This window comes from Medicago sativa, chromosome 3 (genome assembly GCF_051527215.1).
Source record: "Medicago sativa cultivar Bolivia chromosome 3, Bolivia_mono, whole genome shotgun sequence".
In the NCBI taxonomy this organism is placed as follows: Eukaryota; Viridiplantae; Streptophyta; class Magnoliopsida; order Fabales; family Fabaceae; genus Medicago; species Medicago sativa.
In genome coordinates, this window is record NC_140751.1 from 52,756,200 (window position 1) to 52,781,677 (window position 25,478).

General features: G+C 34.0%; 3 protein-coding genes and 1 long non-coding RNA gene across 4 annotated transcripts; 1 reads left to right on the forward strand and 3 right to left on the reverse strand.

The window, feature by feature from the left end:
* Positions 1-16: 16 nt before the first annotated feature.
* Positions 17-3,930, reverse strand: LOC146938251 (uncharacterized). Its single transcript, XR_015033358.1, has 3 exons — positions 3,544-3,930; positions 2,803-2,943; positions 17-370 (listed from the first exon to the last, which is right to left on the reverse strand). It is a non-coding gene; the product is annotated as an uncharacterized LOC146938251 (long non-coding RNA).
* A 9,534-nt stretch (positions 3,931-13,464) lies between these two features.
* Positions 13,465-17,070, reverse strand: LOC146938252 (GDP-L-galactose phosphorylase 1-like). Its single transcript, XM_085752233.1, has 7 exons — positions 16,410-17,070; positions 16,187-16,296; positions 15,746-15,805; positions 15,374-15,616; positions 14,920-15,105; positions 14,535-14,783; positions 13,465-14,081 (listed from the first exon to the last, which is right to left on the reverse strand). Exons 1-7 carry the CDS (start codon positions 16,516-16,518, stop codon positions 13,752-13,754), a joined length of 1,287 nt encoding a protein of 428 aa, XP_085608359.1. The 5' UTR covers positions 16,519-17,070; the 3' UTR covers positions 13,465-13,751.
* Positions 17,071-19,783: 2,713 nt separating this feature from the next.
* Positions 19,784-20,134, forward strand: LOC146938253 (uncharacterized). The gene has a single exon (XM_085749603.1). The coding sequence runs from the start codon at positions 19,784-19,786 to the stop codon at positions 20,132-20,134; it is 351 nt and encodes a 116-aa protein (XP_085605729.1).
* A 275-nt stretch (positions 20,135-20,409) lies between these two features.
* Positions 20,410-23,982, reverse strand: LOC146938254 (uncharacterized). Its single transcript, XM_085757830.1, has 4 exons — positions 22,423-23,982; positions 21,659-22,329; positions 21,265-21,556; positions 20,410-21,180 (listed from the first exon to the last, which is right to left on the reverse strand). Exons 1-4 carry the CDS (start codon positions 23,098-23,100, stop codon positions 20,638-20,640), a joined length of 2,184 nt encoding a protein of 727 aa, XP_085613956.1. The 5' UTR covers positions 23,101-23,982; the 3' UTR covers positions 20,410-20,637.
* Between the last annotated feature and the right edge of the window lie 1,496 nt (positions 23,983-25,478).

Here is a 25,478-nt window from a genome sequence, read left to right on the forward strand (position 1 = left end):
GATGTTATAAACTAGATTATTGTCGAGCAACATTACTCCTGGATTCCACGTTTGAGGTATGAGAATTGAGGCGAATACATTAAATGTTCGTATGAAGTGAACACTACGAGTAAAACCTTCACAGTCCACTAATTAATAAATCAGAAGAAAACAAAATAACTTTGTAGTTACTTTTCCAGTTTATGTTTGACGTCATCCCCTTCTTGGACAATCACCTCTTCCGGGTTTGGCATGTCCTCTTTTAAACCCAAACCATGAATTTTCTCCAGCAAGTTTAATGAGGTATGTACAACGTCTAACTCATCTATATTGAAATTGACATGTACTTTGGTTTTTCGCTAAATTCCATGTTTCTATCAGATCCCAAATCCTGCGATAAATGTAATAATGCACAGTTAATTAAAATTGTGAGTACCTTTTATGAACATTAATATATGCATAAAAGAGACCATTAGGCCATACAACACCAACCGAAAAGAGATAACGTAACTATTGAATATGAGTACTGGTAGCAAAATGGAGATTGAAAGTATTGTAGTCATATACTTGATTGATTTTGAAAGAAAAAAAAAGTGGCTTCACAACAATTAAATTTACGTGATTGACATTCATAACGATAATACGTGTTTGATACATGGCATTAGAATTGGTTGATTTCTCACAAGAATCATGGTGAAGGCCTAAGGTCAATGACACGGTAGAATTGTTTTTTGTTAATCCACTCAAGGCCATTGGATTCAAAAATGTATGTCAGTTTATAAAAAAGGTCCAGTTGTATTAAACAGGTAGGCCACCAAACCATTTCAGGAGCATCATTACTGAAAATAGAAAGTAAAACTAGAAATTGCAATCTATTTACTGAACAATATGGCCGAGACTACATGCAACTTGATAGGACTTGACATTAAGTCAGTTCACATGGCCACAGTAACATCATAATATCATTGCAATAATGCATTCCAACCACAATCACAAATAGGATACTACAGCCATTGAATAATCCGTCGCAGCAATTAAACTTTCTTGCACACCAAGCTCCTTATTTCTTTATTTTTTTTCTCTTCCTCCCTCTTTCTCTCTCTCACGCTCCTCTCCCCTGTATTTAAACCACTGCCTTCCAATCTCATTCACTCATCTCCATCATGCCAAAAAGCCTTCATACATTTTGCTAGCCAATTAAGTTTATGCTTCTTTTTCCTTAATGTTGTACTGCAATACATTTTCATGATGTTTGATAAATTTACATAAACATACTATACATTGACAACTACATCTATTTTGTCCCTAACTACAATTTCTGCTCACAGTAATACACCCCATAAACAAACAAGAACAAGAGATCCCAATCCAAGGGATATTTATATTTATAAAGCTCATGTTAGCCTGAATATCAGGCACTCTTGAATTAACAACAACATTACCGAATCCAATGGAGGGTGGAGACGAGCAGTACCCGGTAGGAGGTTTTACAACAGTTCACATGGCAAAACAGGTAAAGATCGTGCCTGTCTCTAAACCTAATGATATAATAGTTTTCCTTAATGAAGGAAAATGGGTAGTGTATGAATGACATGTAATTAACTTTGTATTTTGTTGCGCTGAGTTTTCCAGTCTTACGGCGAAGTGGATCTAGATTTTTTGAAATCTTATGGGAATGGTCTAGGAAACAAATGGAAGTTCAAACGACCAGATGGAAATTATAAGATGGTTGACTTTGAAGGACACAGTCCATATCCAATTCTAACTTTGGGTTGGCCTGAACTAAGAGAATTTTACGAGACCATGCGTATTGGATATTATGGGGAAGGCGTGTTTGAATTGCTAGCGACAGAATACAAGGACAATTTCGATGAATATCCAACTTTCCATAGCAGATGTAACAACAAAAGAACAACCATATGTTTTGATTTGAAGCTAAGAGGCATATCTGCTCAAAAGAGCAAATTGGTTAAGTTTCGTTTAACTATTTCATTATTCTGTCATGTAAAGTATAATTTGATTTGTCAATGTTTATGTTAATGACCTCACCAATGACATTGGATGTTATAACTTTTGTAGAAGCTGAGTGGTAGATTTGAAGACTATGTTAGAGGGCATGGAATGGGACAGATGACACTGTGCAGTGACAATCTTTATTTTACGTTGTTCGGCGTTTATTGCAAGGAAAGCCCAAGTAATTCAACAAAGATAGGTGTTCGTTGGAAAGAATTTTGCGAATGCAACAACTTCAGAGAGGGTGACATGCTAAGGTTTCGATACGTGTACGTTGGTCGACGATCTATATTTCGAGTATTTAATGTTTGAAGAAATTACAAGACAATGATTTTTCAATATGTTGTACCAGTAATAATGTAATCAAACAATCTTTGACTTTAACCGGTGCGTATGCGCATGAATACCATTTCCTTTTTTATTTGAGTATTGTTCTGTTTGAGGTCGTTAGACATTAGCTAAGTTGTTTTTATTGGATTTGGGTGGTTTGAATCTTATCTTGTGTTTGTACATTGACTTGATAACCAAGCACGTGATCCATATAAACACTGCAATGCTTGGGGCAGCTTCCTATATGGCTTGCTTTATTGTCATTTATATATTTTAATCATGTAGGCTAACCATCTATGTCAGCCATGATATGTGTTGATTATTATTGTCATAGTATTATTCCTCAATTCATCTTTTGTTATGCAAAAGTACATGATCACTACACTAAAAAACAACAATGAAGAATATGATCATTATATATAATTTAGCTACTTAATAGATCAACAAGATAAGCATAACTTATTAATAATCAGCACATACCAATTATTTTCCAGGTTTAGTGGCAGCTCCTTAATAGTTACTTTTCGGGCCATGACTACTTCCACAAAAAACACGCACCTGCTTGAACTTTTGATGGTCTTACCTCACTATTTGTCTCCATTATATATGATCCCTGCGTACCTGCCAACAGTTTCACAAAAACTAATTTACAAATGCTTTTATTTAAAATTTGTAAATATTTGTAGCTCAACATGATTGAAAATGATACAATGTGATTGTTGTATTATGAAAGTACTTGAGTTAGATTGTCCAAGTCAAAAAACTCTTGGGCATGGCAAGGACATGGACATCTACCCGAATTGCAATAAAAAAACTACTTTATTTACTCATTTCAAGATTCATGTAAGTTACAAAATAATATCATTTCTATTCATTTACTGGTTCTGCTTATCATGTTTTTTCAATTTCGATATACTTCTATTCTATGAATAGAACCCTCAAGTTTACAGGATCTGCGTATCATGTTCTGCTTATCATGTATTTTCCAATTTCAATATATCAGTTTCAAATTCAAATGTAACACAATCAAAAGGAATAGAAACCTAACACACACACAAAAATAAATTATTTAATTTTTTTTGATAAAGTAAATTATTTAATTTTGAAAATTAAGAAGAAGTATGGAACACGGGATTTTGCAAAAAAATAATATGAATAAAGCAAACAATATAAGACATGCAAAACTGTATTGAAAGAAAGATCGAAAAAAAAATTGAATACCTATGTTAATGCGATTCTTCAAAGAAAGTGTTAAGGAGAGGTAGATAATGAAGGACAATGAACTCGATTGATGCAACAATCGTGGATTGCTCAAAAAACTCCATTAAACGATATGACCCATTTTTCAGATATGCTCTTTTTGTGATTTGTTGAGATAAAATGATAGAGAAGGTTAAGCAGATGAAGAAATTGTGGTTTGTTTGGCTAAACAAGGGCGATTTGGCGATGATGCGGGGGAGAAAAGGGTGGTGGCAGCGGCGGCGGCGGCAAGGGAGAGCCTTCCGTTTTAGCGTTTGAGATGGGGTGAATGACAGATGCGTAAAAATATAGCTTGTATGTAATTTTCTTCTTCCTTTTTTTTTGATGAATAGTTCTTACTTATTTGTTTTCTTCTATGTTCTAAATAAAATGTATATTACAAAATAATTAGGATTAGAAAATATTGAAGAAGTTTGTAATTTTCATATATGATTTCAAGAGAATATAATTGTTATTCTAGAAGAACTACTCAATTAATTTATGGCTTAATTAAACCTTTGGTCCCTTAACTTATTTTTGGATTTCAATTTGGTCCCCTAACTTTAAACTGTCTCAAAGTGGTCCCTTAAGTATACCTCCGTTTACTATAGTGGTCCCTTATGTTAGTTTTTGTCAAAAAACAGTTAACCTTTGCCACATGTCAGTTTTGATTTGTGATCAATGGTTGGATTTGAAAAGCACATCTGGCATACCGTGGACTCACAACATATGATAACTCCTATTTTCATCAGATTTATACGAAATGACTAAAATACCCCTGCTATCATTTTCTTTTCCTCTTCTCTTCTACGCTCCTCCACCATTACCGTCTTCGTCCTTCTCTCTTCTCTCCCACCACCGCCCCCACCCAACCACCATTGCCTCCTCCATTACAAAACCGATGCTATCGAATTGAATCAGTAAAACATTTCTGAAATCAAATCCCAACCATTTCAAATACAATTCGAACACAAAATTGAAGCTTTGATGGATTGCAAATTTAAAGAACACGGAAAAATTCGATCTCAAACAATAAATCGAAGCTTTTGATTTCTGGGTTCGATTTCATCAAATTAGGTTCGAGAAAGATGATTTCTGGGTTGATTAACTTATTTTTGATTTCTGGGTCTCTCTTTTCTTCTCTTCTTGCTCACTCTCTCTTCCTCAATAGTCACCTGTATCTGCAAAAACACTCAACCAATTATTGATTTCACACGATTCCCTTCACATATTCTCTCTAACCTTAAGTGTGGATTTTTATTAATAATTTGTGGATTTTGATTTTGGTTAGGAGAATAGAGATTGATAAAGAGGGGGTTTTGTTTTTTATTATTTCTTGATTTTTATTTATGGGTTTTTTATTTCTCAGATCGATGAATATGTAAGTGATAAGCAAGTGATTGATGAAGATTCACTGTTAAGGTTGTTGTTGCTGTTGCTGTAGAAGATGTTGCTGATAGAGTTGCGGTTGAAATTGATGAAGAAACGTGACAAAATCGATTTGGATGAATGAGGCAATTTAACAATCAGGATAAGAAGCCATCACTCTTATTAGCATGATTAACCCTCTGTTACTTTTAAAAAAAAAACTTGTGCGCCGTAGCTAGTTCATGGAGAAAATATTAGAATTGAACCTAGAATTAAGCAAGAAGGATGATAAGACGATGATGAAGGAATCATTATTGAAGATGATGAAGAAATTATTGATGATTATGAAGAAATTATTGTTGTTGTTGTTGATGGTTATGATAAAAAAAGAAGAGGATTCACTTAAAGATTTTTAATATGTTGTTGGATGATGAATTTTATTGTTGTTTCAATTTGAGTTTTGGGTATAATTTTTGTGCCACTGGATTTTTTTTATTGCTATGAAACTGAAAGATGAAGAGGAATAATAATAATAATAATAATAATAATAATAATAATAATAATAATAATAATAATAATAATAATAATAAGAATTATCATATGTTGTGAGTCCACTGTATGCCATGCGTGCTTTTCAAATCCAACCATTGATCTCCAATCAAAACTGACATGTGGCAAAGGTTAACAATTTTTTGACAAAAACTAACAGAAGGGACCACTATAGTAAACGGAGGTATACTTAAGGGACCACTTTGAGACAGTTTAAAGTTAGGGGACCAAATTGAAATCCAAAAATAAGTTAAGGGACCAAAGGTTTAATTAAGCCATTAATTTATCGAAGACAATTACAACTTTCGTAGTTTCAGTTTTTAGTCCATGTGTTGTGGTGGTATCGTATGGTCTGTGGACGTCAGTAATTCCACCCGTAAGTCATCGTGTAGTATGCGGTCGATTGTAAATCCACCCACCCGTCCGAGGGCGACTGTAAATTCTTCCACCCATCTGTGGCCGACTGTGATTCCACCCGTGCGTCGTACGGGCCACACACTAAAAATTATGGTCAATCCAAACGAGGCTTAATTCCATAAAATAATGAACTTGCAAACGAAATTTTAAACTAACTTATTATGGAGGAACCTCTCATAATATTTTAAACAGGTGTGTAAAAATTCATTAGAAGGGTTGGAAGTTTTTGCACATTTAAACAAAGTTACTTTAATACAGACTAAAGTTGCGTGTTGAAAGAAAAAATTTAGGGACCACATTATTTTACTTTTTTATGAATACTAAAAGAGAAATTACCTATATTTTTTGGAACCAAACATTTGTTTAACTCAGGTGAATGAACATGCAATGGGAGAAGAATTATTGTGGATTGCACATTTAAAATATGAGAATTAATGCAAGAATATTTGGGCGACTGTTTTTCAAGTTTTGGTGTCATTCGCTTTGTATTCGTGTGGTGTGCACATCGTTCAGTATGTGGTATGTCGTCGCCTGCAACACATGTAACATTAATTTGTGATCATGTGTCATGTAGCGTATGGACGACATGCAGTCAAATGTTGACCGTTTTCCACCCGTGCGTCGCACGGGCAGCACACTAGTTTACATGTATAACACCCCTCAACACATCCACAGTGACCCTCAAGCTTCATATCTCACGTCACATTGAATTAGGCTATTTGATGGGTTTTTAACGTCAATATAAAACTAATTTACCTCAATGAGGCATCATCGTTAAACTCAAATCATTTAATCATTTGTTTTTTTAGTTTTTTTTATTTACCGTCAATGTAAAACTAATTTACCTCAATGAGGCATCATCGTTAAACTTAAATCATTTAATCATTTGTTTTTTTAGTTTTTTTTTTTTTGGTGTCTAGGGTTCGAACCCCAGATCTTGCATATATTATGCATTGTCCTTCACAACTGAGTTAAGTCAATAGTTCAAAAGAAATTTCTTTTTCTAATACAACTAATGAATCTTAGAAATATTTTTATGTGATGAATCAGTTCCCTTATAATCCATTGTCAATTATAAGCAAATTTTGATTTTTCAGGTTCATTTAATTAATGATGTATGTGGTCCATAATATAGATCAGATACATCATTAATTGAATAAACTTAAAAAACAAAAATTTGCTTATAATTGACTAGGAAAGGAGTATTTTGTTTGAAAATTGTTGTTGACACATTTGGTTTGGCTGAGAAACATGAGTAAATTACTTATATGCCCCTCGACAGTTAACTACCGAAGTTTACTGGAACCGGCTGCAGTTAACTGCTGAGGAAAAACTCAGTAGTTAACTGCCGAAGTTTTTTTTATAAGAACAGAACTGGCATAGGAGTTTCCAAAACTCCATTGTTATGTTTTTGATTCTCCAAGGTGCGATTTTCAGCCATTTCAAGCCATTCCAAGCCAATTTCAATCACAAAAACAAGTACGTTGTTTGAATCTTATTGCATTATCGTTTTGTTGTTGAATTGTTTGTTTTTTTATATTAAATTTTGATTATATAGGTTTTATTGATTTTATGATATGTTAGATTTATGTTTAGGTTTTATTGTTTTGACGATTTGTTGTAGAATTGTTAAAATTGTTAGAATTGTTAGGTTTATGTTTTATGATTTTAGGATAGTTTAGGTTAGAATTGTTAGAATTGTTAGGTTTATGTTTTATGATTTTAGGATAGTTTAGGTTAGAATTGTTAGAATTGTTAGGTTTAGGTTTTGATGAATTGTTGTAGAATTGTCAAAATTGTTTAGGGTTAGGTGTAGGTTTTGATGATAGTTTAGGAAATGTTGTAGAATTGTTAGAATTGTTTAGGTTTAGGTGTAGGTTTTCGTGATAGTTTAGGTTTTGATTTTTTGATTTTATGATTTTATTTCATTGTTGTTTAGTTTAGGTTTTGATCGTCAATTTTTCTTATGTAGACATGTCTCAGAATCAGAATCAGGGTAACGTTCAGGGTGATGAGAAGAAGAATGAAAATTCTCCTATGACATGGCACGGAATCACATGTGATTGTTCCGTCAAAAAGAAGGATTCGAAGGTACCGGTGTACAATCAGTCGAGGTTGAGGAGGAGCGGGAGGACATGCTACTTTGGTCCTCAACCAAAAGCAGGTGCCGCTGGGACTGTAGCGGGCAACCCGATTGACTTGTGTGATGATGAAGATGAATGAATGTAATGGCATGTAATGCCTAATTGTTTTGGATCTTTTTTATGTTTTTTTAATAGGTCGCACACATTTTGCTACATTTTCCTTAACATTATGGTGCTTTTGAATAAAAATCGCGTTTTGAATAATTGCGTATTCGAATAAAAACTAATTAAATCTAACGTGAATTCGATTAATTAAAATTGCGACAGCGTGAATTCGATTAATTAAAATTGCGACAGCGTGAATTCTTAGTCAAATTGCGTATTGAATAAATTCGAATAAAAAGGTACATTGCATTACATTATATTACATTACATTCGGGTTGCACCTTCAAACTACAACAATTATATTACCCCTTAATGGGGTAAATTCAAACTCGCTAAGCAGCAGGACTCCAACGTCCGACCGGCAGCCCCATCATTCCATTCAAAAGATTAAATTCTTGTTAGGTTTTGTTTAAATGACGGTATTGAAGTGTCAAAAGAATGAGGTCCAGTCCTTGACATTTCAATACCTTCATTTAAACCAGCCTAACAAGAATTTAATCTTTTGAAAGGAATAATGGGAATGCCGGTCGGATGTTGGAGTCCTGCCGTTTAACGAGTTTGAATTACCCCATTCAGAGGAAGACAATTGTTGTAGTTGGAATGTGCATTCCAATTACAACAATTGTCTTACCTTTCAATGGGGTAAATTCAAACTTGCCAAACAGCAGGACTCCAACGTTTGTTCGGCATACCCATGGTTAAATTATTGTTAGGCTTGGTTTAAATAATGGTATTGAAGTGTCAAAAGAATGAGGTCCATTCCTTTACACTTCAATACCTTTATCTAAACCAGCCTAACAAGAATTTAATCTTTTGAAAGGAACAATGGGAATGTCGGTCGAATGTTGGAGTCCCGCCGTTTGCCAAGTTTGAATTACCCCATTTAAAGGAAGACAATTGATGTAGTTGGAAGGTGCATTCCCTACCTAATCACGATCTTCTGGTGGAATCAGACTCTTGATGATATCTTCAGTTGATCTCAGCAACGTTACCCGCATATCGTTCCACTGGAACATGTTGTGCTCCCAAAACATGCTCGTCACGTTTTTGTCGTTCATTAACTCCACCCAAGTGAATGATACTCTCCCCTCGTCGAGCGTTGGACGTTTATACCGAACGTTTTGCACCCTCCTTGTGTCTCCAGGGTTGACTCCTTGGTTGAATTCATCCAGTTCATCCTTGAGACCTCTTAACGTTACACCAAGGCACCGAACCTTCAACCTATGAGGTTCTTCGCCGTTGAATTGTGCATGAACGTCGATCCACCCGGCAATTGTTTTAAATCTGCACAATAAGAAATTGAAAACAATCAATGAAAAACTCATTCAAATATTTCATCAAACACTTGAAGTGTAAATTTTTCATAAACCCTAAAAATCATAAAAATAACCCTAAAATGTTTTACCCTAAAAAAAACATAAAAATAATGTAAAATATAACAAAATTATTCAACTTATATCTAATCTTAAAATAAATCATATACTCTTCCATGTAAATATACTTAAAAACTAAAATAAAAAAAATAAATATAAAACACCAAAATAAAAAAATAACCCTAAAATTCTAAATTATAATATAAACATCATGCAAACATTTTAACAACATTAATCAACTAACATCTACTCTAAAAATAAATTATAACATGTAAATCTACTCAAAAACTAAAATAAAATAAATCTACTCAAAACCTAAATAATAAAAACATTTATAACAACTAAAATGTAAGTTAATAGCATTATAATTACTTACTTGTGATTTTGTTGAATTAATTTGGTTGGATTTGGTTGGGTTTTTTAGAGAGATTTTTGAGAGAGATTTGGAAAAAATTTTGTAAGATGAGATGAATAATGGATGAGAGAGCTTCTGCCAGATTTGTAGCAGAAGATCATCGACAGTTAACTGCCGAGGTTTTCCTCAGTAGTTAACTGCAGCCGGTTTTGAAGAAACTCGGCAGTTAACTGTCGAAGGGTATTTAGGTAAATTACTCGTGTTTCTCAGCCTTTGCATATGTGTCAACAACAATTTTCATTTTGTTTTGAAGGTGTTGTCTGTTTCTTCATTTATTTTACAAACAGTTGTTTTACTTGTTTAATATCGTCAACCTTCACTATTTTCTTCTTTGTTTTAGAAAGTTCAGATCTAACAAATTCTTCAAATATTTTCAAGTTTTTTTTTTTTTTTTTGACAAAAATATTTTCAAGGTTTTGGTTCTCGAATCAATTCTCGTTGACATAGATAGAAATAATTAAATACATGTTTGAACAATAAATTTGATTATAAAAATCAATTCTTGAAGCATAATCAATTTTACTCAAAAGCAACTAAATATATAAAAATCAATTATATTAAAATCAATTTTGGCTCCTCCAAAAGTGAAACCAAACATACACTAAAAAAGAGATACAAAAAGATTTTCAAAGCTTATAGCTCAAAGTAACCCAATAATTAAGAAAGGTAAAACCATTGCAAAGATAAGAGAACTTCTCCACACACAATCAACACAATGAAAATGATTACCTCATGATATATCTTTAAACAGATTCAAATTTTTACCTCAAAAAAAAATACGGGTTCACATTTTATTCATAAAGTACACATATATTACACTTTGACCTAGCTAAGAACAATGTCTAAGACAATAATTTAATGTCTTACATCACAAGCAACAAACTAGACACATTTTTGAAGAAAAATACACCAATTCACTAATTTTTAACTTTTCTACATTTTAGAATAACCAACTCTCTCTAGTCACATTTACCCCCCACAAACTATATCATTGGGAACAAATGAAATAGGTTTTTGAGGGAAATTTAACCACCATAACACTCCTTACCAATTGAATATCACTTTAAATAAACAAATGAAATTCTGATTCTCCACAATCCACATATGAATTGTATATATTCAACTTAAACACTTAACCATTTAAAATTCCTCCTTTTTATCAGTAGGTGGTGGGAGATAATGATAAGATGGTATCCATGGTATTTGTGGCGGCTTAGGTCGCGTCCGCTTCGACGGTTTCACAAGAAATGGAGAAGATCTCATCCCGTAACCACACATACCAAAGAAGCAGAGTTTGCCAAACGGGCATCTATGTCCACACTTACCACAATTAAAAATACTTAAGTTTATATCCCTGCATAAACCTCTACAACATTTCCAATTAAAAGGACATCTAATACCACACAACCCACAATTGTTTCTATCAGATGTCACATTCACACAACGGTTTCGACAACACATACTCCTAGGTGGAAATTCTCCTCTGCTGCACATCCATGGTCTTCGGCGGCACCCTAAAGGCCTTAGTTTCATAGCATTTTTTAGCCATGGTGAATTTGATGATGAAACACTAGTGACATTTTGGGACAAATTAGCATTTGGTGTTGAATTTCCCTCTATATAGATCAAAACCAACATTAGATATGTCACAAATGCTAAACCATGCACTTGAGTTATATTCATGATGAACATGGGGAAAATTAATGGCATGAGTTTATTTTTTAATAGCAGATGTAATAATATTAATAAGATAGTTTAAGTATTCCAACCCAATACTACATAGTTACAAAGACAACTTAATATAAATGGCCAAGCTATATAGAGAGAGAGATTATGCCAATAAACGTTTGATTTTCCTACAATCAAAAGGATAATCATTGGATTTGGAATATGAATCATGTTTTTCTTACATGAATGACCACTATGTGGGCTCATGCTATGGGGAGTTAAAATTGTTATCATGCTTGTATTGTGAAAGCTAGCACCAATTGGCTTTTTAACAAATGCTTTAGGTTTAACGTGGGTTTTCACTCAAGAAAATTGAGTGATTAGTGTTGTTTACTCAAGAAAATTGGCTAGTTTTTTACGTTTAACGTGGGTTTTATTCATCAAAATTTAGTGATTAGTGTTGCTTACATATCATGTTTTTGAGTCTCCTTGAATAAACTTTGGGTGATGCTCTTCATCATCATCATTGGACCCTTGGGGTATCACGTTGTAGACGTGTTTGTTTTTGTTTTAGGCAATTGATGAAATGTATCTTGTTGGATAAACATTCACACGCTAATTCACATGATTTTTTTTAACAAAGGATGCATTTGCGTGTAGAAAAACTTTGTTGGATAAACATAACCAAAATCTTGTTAGGTTAAAAGCTTGTTAACTAAAAAAGATTCAATCTTATCTTCATCTTATTTGGCTTGCTTGTGTTCGAAGTGTTTTAAAGGAAAGAAAGCTTGTGTCTTTCGTGATTTGGAGGCTTCGATTCATCATATAATTTATTTTTTGATTTACATTGTTGATGGGTAAATCATTTGGTTTATCTTGAGATGCTTGCTTAGTCTTTCTTCTATTTTGTTTCGCCGGTTTGACTCTGTAGTTCCTTAGTTCAACTTTATTTATTTTTCCATGAAAGCCTCACGCTCGAATGGTAGGTATTTATATATTTTCCTTTTGGCTTCAAAAACTATAATATAATTACAATTTTCTGAACCATCAAATCAAGATTTAAGAACAAACGGCCACTAAAATCATGTGAGCATGAATGTCTGAAAAAAGTGACTCATGTAATCCAATTTCAACGATATATCATAATAATAATATAAGATTCAAAGGCCGCCCAACTTGCATCTATATCAAACACATTATTAGTTTAAACCACGAGATTCTTTCTTTTTGCTGCTAAATAATATAATATAACAGTCTATATGATACATTTTTTTTTTTTTTTGACAAAAGTCTATATGATACATTTAAATACCCATTCTTTTGCCACAAAAAAGTGGTCCAAAAGACAACAGAGAAATCGTAAATTTGGTTTTCTTAATAATGTAGGGGTAATAGTGACTTTGGTCCCTGAAATTGTAATGAGTAGTCAAAATAATCCTTCAATATATCAAAACTTCAAAGTAGTCCCTGATTGTGCATTTTGTTAGTCAAAATAGTCCTTAACGTTAAAATATTTCATTAATATTGTCAGATTAGTCCTCCAATATACTTACTTATTGTCATATTAGTACTTATAAGCACATGTTTATTGTCATTTTAGGCCCTATACGAAAAGAGTTATTGAAAACATTGAGAGGTTATTTTAGTGTCAAGGACTATTTTGACTAACATAATGCACAATCAGGGACTATTTTGAAATTTTGATACAATGAATGACTAAAATGACTAATCATTACATATTCAGGGACTAAAGTGACTATTACCCCAATAATGTATCTTGCCCCCTTCCACACAAATATTGTTATTATATAGCTAGTTTGAGATTATGTAGCAAAATTGAAATTTTCTACTCAAATAAAAAGTCTTTTACTGGTGTTCTAATAAAATTATATTATACAATTCAAAAGGGTGGTAACAATGTTCAACCTAAAGCTCCAAAGAGCAATTATTACATCAATATGTTTCAATAGACCATGAAGCAATAATATTCAAGCATCATCATAGAGAGCCACTAGATATCAAATACAAGCCACTTATTCTATCAAGTTCTTGAAGCAATCATAATACTAAAACTTCAGACTTGAAGTTCATAACAGAAAGAACCACAGTAAATTAAAATCACTATGCATTTATTCATCACAGCCTTGTTTGTTACTGAAGAACAAGGCATTCATGCGAACCAGCCACCATAGCAGGCTTAGTGTTTGAGCTTACTGCATCAACTTCCTCTAGACATTGAGGTGTGACATCGATTTTTTCAGATGTAATGGCTTGAAAAATAAGAGCATTGACTTCTTCAAACCTCTCTTTAGAGAGAGAAACCTCGGCAAGAAGCTCCCGAGCATTGGCTTCAGATGCCTCATCAAAGTCCTTCTTCCTCTTTAACACCATGTGTCCACTGATTTCCCACACAGCTGGATTAACTTGCGTGTCCAGAAGCTCAGCACGCACTTCTCCAAGAGCTTGTTTCTCTGCGTAGCACTGTTTTTCAATTTGTATTGGTTAGCAAAAATATTGATTGTGCAATCAAGGAATAAGATTTCAAGCAACTAAAGAGGGTTATAAGATAGTCTGAGGCAATATGAACCATGACATCCAGTGTTGTTAAATACTGGATATAGAAGCAGGAAAGTGCTATATCATGGTGGAATTTAAATAAATCACTATTGTTCTACAATAAACTATGTAGTACAAATGGTTGTCAAATAACGGTTATAGTACTATTGTGTGGCAGAGTTTGAACAAACCGCTATTTTCCGCGAATATTGATAACACTAGTGCCACTAAGGTTGTGTTTGAGGCCGCATTTGACTAGATTATCAAGGATTACGATTTAAGAGGCCCCACAAATTAAAAAATTTCGGATTATCAAGGATTGTAAGAGGCGGCCAAATATTAAAATTTTGCTTATGATAGACTGAAAAACTAATTTACCTGTGGTAAGAGAAAAACTCGCCTCCCGCAGTCAGAAATAAGAACATTGTAAGGTATGTTGTTGTGTTGAAGGCAGATACAGGCTTCAGAAACGGTGTTTGCTAAATCATCCAGTGCATGACCACCCTCAAAGACAAGACCTCTGACGGGATAGTTCAACAATTTAGATATTTTCACACCACCATTTAATTTGGCAATCTTCTTAGTAGAAGCCTTCTCAATTGGAAAAGGCAGAGCCAAATAATATGCCTGAATTTGTCAAAAATCAGAAAATCACGTTTTCATTCATTGTTGGAACACTAGATAAGGAATGCAATAAACCAATAATCAATGTAAACAATAAGGTGGTCATTTAATTGATTCTTAATTTGTTTGGTTAAGATACCTGGAAGTGAAGATGATTAATAGTGGCGAAAGCCCCCAAGCTGTTGTAACCCAATCGGAAATATGGATTTCCTGCTTCAGCTGCCATGTGAAGTGCAAGCGAAAAATTCGCGTGATCGATCCTTTGGGGCAAACACTCGAAAATTCGAGGAATCAGAAGCACATGCCCATATTCGATAGGACTAACCTGTTAATCGAGTAAATAAACAAAAAGCATCATATAAAAACCTATTCAACTGAACCATCAAGCATTGTTTTAAATTACAGTACGCAACCGCAAATTGCAGCCGCAATGTAAGGGTTTTGGAGGTCTTACAACCGCATCGCGACATAAACTATGGTCGCATTTGCCCCAATATGAAGTATCAGAATATAACCGAATAAATACTGCAATTTAAAACCATGCACTAAACGACAAAAAGATCATACAAAGAAAAAAAATCCGATAAACATACATTGATGGCAACAAAGCTTGGAGAATTCTCAACATCAATTGGCGCGTCGGGAAAGAATTGGGCTTCCCCATCACAGCTAGCCTCAAATTGGAATAGGATCTCTTCTTGTCCAACTTTAGTGAAATTGAATTTGGTTTCATCAAAGGGCTGGAGAACCTTGTCAACTTGGAATTCAGTTGGTCTCTTCTTGAGGTGACGACCCTCGTTCAGCTGAGCAATGAAACCATACTCACCCGGAATCACCTACCACCAACAAAAAAAACCACACATACATGAGACCAAGTCCACTAGTAATTATAATATAAACGAAAACAAAATCAGAAGAAAATATAACAACAATAACAATAATTTCAAATAGAGAGAGATTCAGACCTTGGTTTCACAGGCAGTAACATCGTAACGGAACAGTCCTCTCTGCATGCGATCCTCCCACTACACCATAAAAAATTCAAAACTCAAAAACATAACATAACAGACACCAATAAATAAATAATCAAAACTTGTTCATAACCATCAATGATATATCGGCACTTCAAATTGAATATGCCAGTTTCTAACGCCAACATGACAAAGATAAATATAAGTACATTCAATCATCTCTATTTTCTTAAAATACCATAGCTGTATGTGTCAACGTCAGTGTTATGTTCGGTGTCCATACTCAAGTTTCTAAAACGTACATGACAAAGATACATAAATAATTAAATTTAATCATCTCTATTTTCTTAAATTATGACTGATGTATACGTGTCAGTGTCAGTGTCGTGTTTGCCGTCTATACTTCATAGGTGACCATAAAAATTCGATAACTACCTGTCCAAGAATAATCGAGTCCAAGAAAGCCACAGGGCGTTCCTTGCATGCAATGGGAGACAAGTCCTTTGCCTCACCCCTTTTGTAACCATACAAAGGAAGCTTCGCCTCTATTAACCAAAAAAACACAACAACAACAAAAAAACATCATCATCATCCATAATTCAAAAACAAAAACAAACACAAAACCTTAAAAATCAAATCACAAACAAAAAAACACTACCTTGAATACAACAACTCTTGAGACAATTTCGTCCACAACCATTAACAGGAGCATCCTCATCCTTTTGATAATTCGAAACAACCGTAGGAACCCTCTTAATACTCAACATCTTCTCACTCTCTCACAATAAAACTCTCACCAAAATCAAAACAACAACAAAAACTACTAAAAACAAAAGCTACCAACCCACTTGAGAAACAATTGAGAAACAAGAACAAAAACTAATTTTTTTTACGAGATCTTAATTTAATCGAGTTAATCTAAAAACCTAAAGAACTAAAACCTAAAAGAGAAAAAGAAGAACACCACCACCAGCAAGAAAGAGGAGATCAGAAGGGCTACCACCTTCAGAAGGAAGAGCACCACGCCCGCCGTGTGGTGAAGGGTTGGTCTCAATCACACAACCCTTACGTCGTGAACAACGACGGGCATGAGAAAGAAACCGTGAAACCCTTTGAATAGCCGTGATGATTTACAATTCTTCAACACCCTTTCGGGTTTGAAACACCCCACAAGAATGTTCTACACACGAAAAGGGGTTCGACCCAGTTCAAGAAACGGTGAAAAGAGAGGAAATTTGGGAGCTTTGTGGAGAAGAGAAGCAAGATTGGGAATTGGGTGTGAGAGAAGGGATGATTTTTTGGAGTGAAGGGTTGGTGATGTTTGTTTTGTTTTGGTGGAGGATATATATGAGGAGGAGAATAGGGGTTTTATTTTATAATTTTTTTTTGAAGGAACAAACTTTTTATTTTATAATTTTATAATTCTATAAATTTTAGGATTAAATATGTTTGTAGATTGTAGTCGTTATACTTGTTATAAATGAATGTCATCCCTTCAACAAAAAAAAATTAATGTCGGTGTGCAAGAAGTCACTTAGTTGAGAGTTTCTCTCTTTAACCTTGAGAAATCGGTTTGAGACCGGACAACCAGAGTTGTTATAAATAAATCAACTTTTAACATTGATTAAAAATATTTTTAAATAAAATGTTGCTGAAAAATGTATATTATTATAAGAATCTCTTCTAAATTTTTTTGAACATTTTAACAAATAAGAATCTCTTCTAATTTTTTTTGAACATTTTAACAAAAAAATGAATCAAATATGAATTTTTATATCTTTGGCGGTTAAAAATCATATTTTGTTAAAAAAAAAAATTATTTTTTCGGATATTTTTACAATATTCTACACATTTCTGCACAATATCATTAAAAAAATACAAAGGTTACACATGAGTTGGCTTAAAAATATAGACTAACAGTGATGATTGAAAATTTTATAGGAACTAAAAGTTGAAGAATATTTTAAAAGGACTAAAACGAAAAATTAATATATTTATAGGGATAAAAAACATATTAAACCTTAAATGCTATGATTGATCTAAATTTATAAAATAAAATAAGTAACAATATGCATTCACTAAACTAGAAGAAAAAAGTAAGTTTTATATTCTCTCATTTCAATATTTATAAATTTTGCTTTTAAGAACAATAAAAATAAAGTAAAAATATATAACCTGCCAAGTAAAATAAAAAATATAACGAAAAAAATCTAAAAATTAAATAAAGGCAATGCAAGTTTTTTCGAATTTTTGTGAGAATATGAAATAGGTCTATACGATATAATTTTGAATTTTGAGGGGTGACATCTCCGTAAGAAGTTCCTTCTACGACAGTCTTGGTCCTTAATTTTTTTTGTATGATCTTTTGTGCAAGTTTTGGAGCAATTCGATCAAGTAGCAATGAACAGACTCATAAACAACTAACAATGACGTAAGAATAAGGGTTATGATGGTTAATATGATTTTTAAATTGGCTATCACGGTTGCAAATAGACTCAGTTTTTATGCTATTGCAATTCTGATATATGAGGTATTTGGATTTTATAATTCGTAAAAAACAATGAACGCGCCCTATCCATATAATGTTTTGGATTACCAAATCTAAACTACTGATTGTGCTCGGATTGTATAATTTAAATAAGTGAAAAACTCATTCTCCACCTAAAAATAGGGAGAAAACACGTTTTGAAATCTATAATCCAAAAAACTTTAATGACATTTTCGAAATAAATTAGGGTTGGTGAGAAATAGAAAAGGTAAATCCCAAAATAAAATACGTGTCAGAGAGAGGGTGTTTTTGATTTGTGGCACTAAAGGGTGGATATTTGGATTTGAATGTGATTGTGGTTGTGATTGAGCGTTTGTTTCTTCTATTTGAAGAAAGTTTGTTTCTTCTTTTAGAAGAAAGTGATTGAGTTTTTTTTTTCCTTCATAAAGATGATTGATTTAGTCTTTTTTTTTTTTTTTAAGGAATTGATTTAGTCTTTGTTGTTTGTTAACTTGTTGTGTGTCTTTTTGTTCAGAAAAAACTTGGTATGTGTCTTTTTTCATAGGATCGCATATGAAGGAATATGTGGATCTTGGAAAGCCTTTCCTTTTTAGGACCACCCTTACATTTTCTTATTTATTTTTTAATTTAAATTTTAAGTGTTAATTAGTAAAAAAATAATATTTATTTTATTAGGGAAAATAGAATTTAGAACGGTTGGAGAAAACTAACAAAGAAAATATTTAAATATTTCTATTATGGGTTGCTACAACTAATTGTTTGGAAGAACTCAAATTGATTATTGGAAGAAACAGTTATTGGTTAAACTTTACTCATCTATCAAACAATTATAAATATTACTGTATTTTTGTTTATAAGATGGTGTATATAAGGAATCAAATTTTGATATTTCTATATTCATGTTCATGTATGATTTATTCAAATGTTTATGCGATCCATTCAATCCCTACACAGAACGAGTTTAGAGTTTGTGGTTGATCACTTAGAAGGCATGAATCATATCTAGAAGGGGTGGATATATACTCCACGTTAATTAGAATTCAAAAGAATAAGTTTTTATGAAAATTCTTGTAAAAAATAGGCTAAAGTGTACTTTTAGCCCCCTAACTTTCAAAACCTTGCGATTTTGGCCCCCCAAGAAAAAAAATATCAATTTTGGCCATCTATGTTTTCCCCCTTTTGCACTATTCGTCCAAATGTCCAATTTTGACCGGGTCAACGCTGAGTGGCACGCCATGTGTGTATTTACAATTTTTTTTTTTTTAAATGCCACGCCAGATTTTCTTGAATTAAAAAAAAAAAAAAAAGGAAAAACGTTGGCACGTGAGAATTTGCAACGGTAACAAATTAGGGTTTAAAAACCCCCAATTTTTATCCCAATCTCCATTGTTCTTCACACTTTCTTCTTCCTTTCTTCTTTCGATCCAGTCCCTGGATTTTGTTCCTCACACTTTCTTCTTCATTTCGTTTCTTCTTCTTCTCCATTCGTTTTGTTTCTTTTTCGTGTTTCTGCAGAAACAAAAATGGGTGGAGGATACTATTCATCATCTTCAACCGTGAGTGGGTCATCAAGGTTGCGAAAATCGAATTTGGTCTGTTACTGTGGCGTTGACTCCCCTCTAGTAACAGCTTGGACTGATGAAAACCCAGGGAGGAGGTTCCATGGATGTGGAAAGTATTTTCAAAGAAGGAAGTGTAGTTTTTTTAGATGGTACGATCCAGAAGTTCCTGAGAGGCAGAAGAAGATTATTAGAGGCTTGTTAAAGAAGAATGATGCACTGAAGAATAAGGAGAAAATGCTTGTTTTGATGGTTGTGATTTTAGGGGTGTTGTTGTTGCTTAGTCTCTTTGTGATTTTCATGAAGCTTTGTTAAGTTATGGATAAGTTCTGTAATGTAAGGTTTAGTTGTGTTTTAAGCTTCACTGGAATGGTTTATGTAATGTATGGATTAAGAAATTAAATGAAATTAGCATGAGTTTGATTTGATATTTTGATAGAATCTTGTCATAGTTCATTGTGAAACAAGTACCAAAAGATTAAAAGAAAAGAGTTACCAAAAGATAATGACATAAGATCAAAAGATTACCAAAAGATAGGAATAATTGGCAAACAAGTACTTAGCATTACATAGGAATAATTGTGCTTAATTCATAGTACATTACCAAAAGATACTCTTTAGAGTACTTAAATCAAGAGTACATATCCAAAAGAAAATTAAGAGTGCATATCCAAAAGTTAATTAAGAGTACTTTAAGAGCACTTAACCTAACATAAGCAACAAAATGTTAAGAGTACTTGACATTACAATAAGCAAACAAAATAACACAATCCAAACATCAAATAGGTAACATCATGTCTCAGCAATATCCTCCTAGCTCAAGTCTTGTTCACTGACTGTTGAGTTCCAACATTTCCAACTTCATCAGTTGACCTCTTCACACCAGTGGTTCTAGACTTCGTAGGCACAAACAAAGCAGCCTCACCAACAATATGTTTGCCACCTCTCATAGTTCCAGATGTATTTGTTGCATTGCTGACAGAAGCAGAAGGTCCAGCATTTGATGCATTGAGAGCAGAAGTTGTAGCAGGTGGTGCATTTGTTGGTGTACCATTTGTAGCAGCTGGTGCATTTGTTGGTGTACCATTTGTAGCAGCTAGTGCAGTTGTTGGTGTAACATTGACAGCAGCAGTCTTTGCCTTTTTCTTTCTTGGTTTGCTTGTTTTCTTTGTCACAGTGGTTGTGGGAGCTTGTTGAGTAGTAGCCTGTGCACCAGTTGTGTTTGTTGCTTCAGCAGTTGATGCAACATTGATTATGGTAGCCTGTGCATCAGTTGTGTTAGTAGCCTCAGCAGTTGGTGCAGCATTGGTTGTTGTAGCCAGTGCAGTTGATGACTCAGGGTGTTGCATTTCATGGTTATCCTACATTAAATGACATAACAGTGTTAATCAAAAATTTGAATGACATAATAGTTAAGTATATATATTTACATTATATAACAGTACCTTGTTCCCTCCAGGTGGAATACTTCTATCAGCACCTGTCTTTCCCCCACATGTCCTTATATTATGACCAAGTTTTTTGCACCTTTTGCACCTCACAGTTTCTTGATTTCTCTTGCCTTTCCTACTAGTTGATTTAGGTTCATCATTCTCCTTCCTTCTAGCCTTCTTAGGCCTCCCTGGTGCCCTCCTCATGTAAGGTGGCAGTATTGGAGGAGTGTCTACTTGTGGCCAAAGTTTTGGGCCATTAGATGGAAGGATGATATTGTTATAAGTGTCTAGAAATGTTTGTTTTCTATCATGTCCAGAAACAAATAAACAAACAAACAAACCATTAAATTTACATCTAAATTTAAAATGGAAATATAAAATCAGAGATTAGTTAATGATCACTAACCTATACCAGTGTGCCACATAATCCTCAGGATTAGCTTGATTGTAGTAAATTGCAGCAATCACATGACAACAAGGTATCCCAGTCAAATCCCACTTTCTACATGCACATGTTCTTTCAATGAGATTGACAACATAAGTGTCAATGCCATCAGTGACAGAAAATAGGGAATAATCCCTATCACCACACCAGTGTGGACTCCACCCAACTGCATCTTTCTTAGCCTTTTCCACAATTTTCTTGATCATTGGACAGATATCCCCTTGATATCTTAACATATAATCCCTCAACTTAACTATCCTATTTGAGATATAAAACTTCAACCCCTCAACAAGTGATATAATTGGGAGATCTCTTAATTCTATGATTGCAAAGTTAAAAGCCTCACACATATTGTTAACTTGCAAATCACAGTTAGTATGAGTGCTATACCCAGCCCTAGACCACATACCTGGAGCATACTGGCTCATTTCCTCCCATGCTGCCACACTTAACAACTTCAGTTGCTCCATTGCTTTGTTAAACTCTGGCATAGTGTTGGACCTAGCTGCTTTCCACAAAGCTGCTTTCAAGTGTTCTCCAGCATGCCTCTTCCTCCAGTTTCCATATAGGTGCCTGACACATAGCCTGTGTTCAACATGCTCACTGATAGCAGCTATGGTATTCACCAGTCCCTTCAAAAAGCAAATAAAAATCAAACATGTAAATATGTAAATATGTAAATTAAAAAAACATAATAAATCTGTAATAAAAAAGCAAAATAATACCTTTTGTTGGTCTGATATGAAAGACCATCTGTGGTGGAAGTTGGGTTGTACTCCATTCAAGTCTGAAAGCAACAGATCCATAAACCAATCCCAGACTTCCTTGGTTTCAGCTTCCACAACAGCAAAAGCTATGGGGATCATTTGATTGTTACCATCCTTACCAACAGCTGATAACAAATGTCCACCATACCTCCCTTTAAGGAAACATCCATCAAGTCCTATCAATGGCCTACAACTAGTAACAAAGGCCCTCTTGCAAGCATTGAAACACACATACATCCTCTGGAAAATCAACCCCCCAGCTCCAGGTTTGGTTTTGATCTTGACACTACTCCCAGGATTGCTTCTGAGCAACTCCTCAGCATAGTTCCTTAGATGTGCATATTGCAAGTCACTAGCACCATGAATCATCTCTAAAGCCTTTATCTTAGCCCTGTAAACCTGGAAAGAACTCTTGATCACATTCCACCTAGTCTTACACTCCTCTTTCAGAGCCTTAAGGGTCATAGAAGGTGTATGCTTTAGTACAGGAACAAACTTTTTTGCCAACAAGGTTGTGGTTAAAAGTCTGATCTTGGAAGTGGGAAAGCAATTGTGAGCAGAATTTAAACTAGACAACACATAATGAGTTTGAGGAGGTACCCTACTGAATCTGATATGGTATGGACAATCTTTCATGCACTTTACTATAATTCTTTTTGGCTCATTTCTTTTGAGGTACACATTGTTCTTGTTCTGCAAAGCATACTCCCTCACAGCAGTTTTGATTAACTCAGCATTTGCAAATATCTGACCCTCTTCAAACACAACAGGTTCATTGTTTGTTCCCAATTTAAACCTATTCACTTTCTTCCTTCTGGATCTCTCTTTTTCATCAGATGAATCAGGACTCTCTAGAACATCAGAGTCTTCATCTTCAAAGTCTTCCAACCCAGTCCCTTCAGAGTTCCTAGATGCCTCAACACCAACTAAAGCTTGATTAATTGACTGTGCAGCAGGGGTTGGGTTCACAGTTTCATTAGGCAGAACACTTGTCCATTCCCAGTCTTCATCATAGTCACTATCATCAACAGATGCACAATCATCACTACTCCCTCCTTTTTCATCTTCTAACTCATAATCTGGAATTTCTCCATCCTCATCGCCACTATAATCAGGATCTGATTCATTCCCTTCAGACTCAGCTGGTTGCTTACCTTTGTCAACTACACCCACCACTTCCACATCACTATCATACCTGTCATCAATAACTTCCACATCTTTTGCCTCAACATAGAAATCAGCTTCTACTGCATTCTCATGGTCATTTATGAACCTAATGATATCCCTATCAGTTTTCAACAACCTAAGACCATCACATACATTAAACCCTGGACAGACATACCACAACTTGTACTCTCCTACCACCCCAATTTCTTTGATCAGATTGTCAAGATCCTTTAAGTTCACCACATCAGTGTTCAACTCACCCCCAAATTCATGTATTTCACCCCTCTTATACTCTATCAAAGGGTCACAAGTGAAGTAACCCTTGTAGTGAAACCTTATCTTCAAGTAGTGGTCCTCCCTAGTCCTATAATAATTGCATAATTCTTAGCAAATCAGTAAAAAACTCGTATTACAACTGTTATAAAATACTGAATTTTCATACAATAATCATACTGTATTTATACTGTATATTAATACTGTACAACTACGGTATTTATATACAGTATAAATACGGGATATACAGTTAAACATCCCCATAAACAAGATTCTTATACGGTTTGACACATACAAAGGATTTTAACTTTAACTTTTTCCATTTTAGGGGTTTTCGTTTTTCAAAATTAAACACAATATTCAATACACCCACCAACCCTATTTTATTCACAACAAAACAACAGCCATGTGCTTTTCAGACATAAAACAAACAAAAACAAACACAAACATACAAAGGGTCACTTACTTTGATGCAGAGCTATCACCATTCATCCCATTTCCCACGTTTCCTACTCGTGTTGTTGCAGGAGTACAAGTCATCGCCCTCGTTGCTGTTGTCTTCTCCGAACTCACTCGCTTTCCATTTCTATTCGCGTTTTCACCTTCAGCCCACCGCATTTTCGCAGAAAATAGAAGCCCTTCCTTTCTGGATTTCTACTTTTGTAACAAATGCAAACTTGGTAACGTTTTGAATGAGATTAAAGGTTCGATTTGGAAGAAAAATGGGTTAAGGAAGAGAGATTGATTTTAGGGATTTTAGGGGGTTAAAATCGCAGCCCAAAGTTAACCCTAGAATCTGAAAATCTGTCTTAATCTCTCACGTGCCAAGCCTTTTATATTTTCGCTTTTTCTTTTTTTTTTAATTCAGCTAATACACGCGTGGCAATTAAAATAAATAAAAAACCTGTATATACACATGTGGACTGCCAGCGCGATTAATGAGGTGACAAATCAGCGTTGACCCGGTCAAAATTGGACATTTGGACGAATAGTGCAAAAGGGGGAAAACATAGATGGCCAAAATTGATATTTTTTTTCTTGGGGGGCCAAAATCGCAAGGTTTTGAAAGTTAGGGGGCTAAAAGTACACTTTAGCCTAAAAAATAATAATTATGAAAGTCATTTGTAAGAATATGCGTATAGAGATATCATATAAAATTACCGTAAAGGATTGCAAAATATAATAGTTGAGATAATGAGGAACACAAATATTCAACTAACTTGTTTGAATGAAATAATCAACAAATTAATTGCTAGATTTAATTAATACACCAAAATTAACTTTGAACTAGATAAATTAAATTACCAAACTTTGTCAAAAACAATGAAACTAATCAAATTGTAAAGTTGATTCAAAGATATATTTGTGAACAAAGAATTTCGGAACCCCTTTAAAAAATATTGAACCTTTGATAAAGATTCAATTGGTTTATGAACCTTCTTCAAAGAAAATATGTTTTCTTAACAATTTTCGTAAATCTTGGATTTGAATCAATTAATCTGAAAATCAAGGATATAATGGAAGAGAAAGAGGAACACACAAATTTATAGATGTTCACCCACATTGTCTTCGAT

Excerpts from the sequence above, each read along its gene's own strand:
- LOC146938252 (XM_085752233.1), bottom strand. The coding sequence starts at position 16,518 with ATGTTGAGTATTAAGAGGGTTCCTACGGTTGTTTCGAATTATCAAAAG. Across the intron at positions 15,806-16,186 it reads ACTCGATTATTCTTGGACAG|TGGGAGGATCGCATGCAGAG; the intron begins GTAGTTATCGAA and ends TTTATGGTGTAG. Across the intron at positions 15,617-15,745 it reads TTACTGCCTGTGAAACCAAG|GTGATTCCGGGTGAGTATGG; the intron begins GTCTGAATCTCT and ends TGTTGGTGGTAG.
- LOC146938254 (XM_085757830.1), bottom strand. The coding sequence starts at position 23,100 with ATGAAAGATTGTCCATACCATATCAGATTCAGTAGGGTACCTCCTCAA. Across the intron at positions 22,330-22,422 it reads TCATATCAGACCAACAAAAG|GGACTGGTGAATACCATAGC; the intron begins GTATTATTTTGC and ends TGCTTTTTGAAG. Across the intron at positions 21,557-21,658 it reads TATGTGGCACACTGGTATAG|AAAACAAACATTTCTAGACA; the intron begins GTTAGTGATCAT and ends TGGACATGATAG.
- LOC146938253 (XM_085749603.1), top strand. The coding sequence starts at position 19,784 with ATGGGTGGAGGATACTATTCATCATCTTCAACCGTGAGTGGGTCATCA.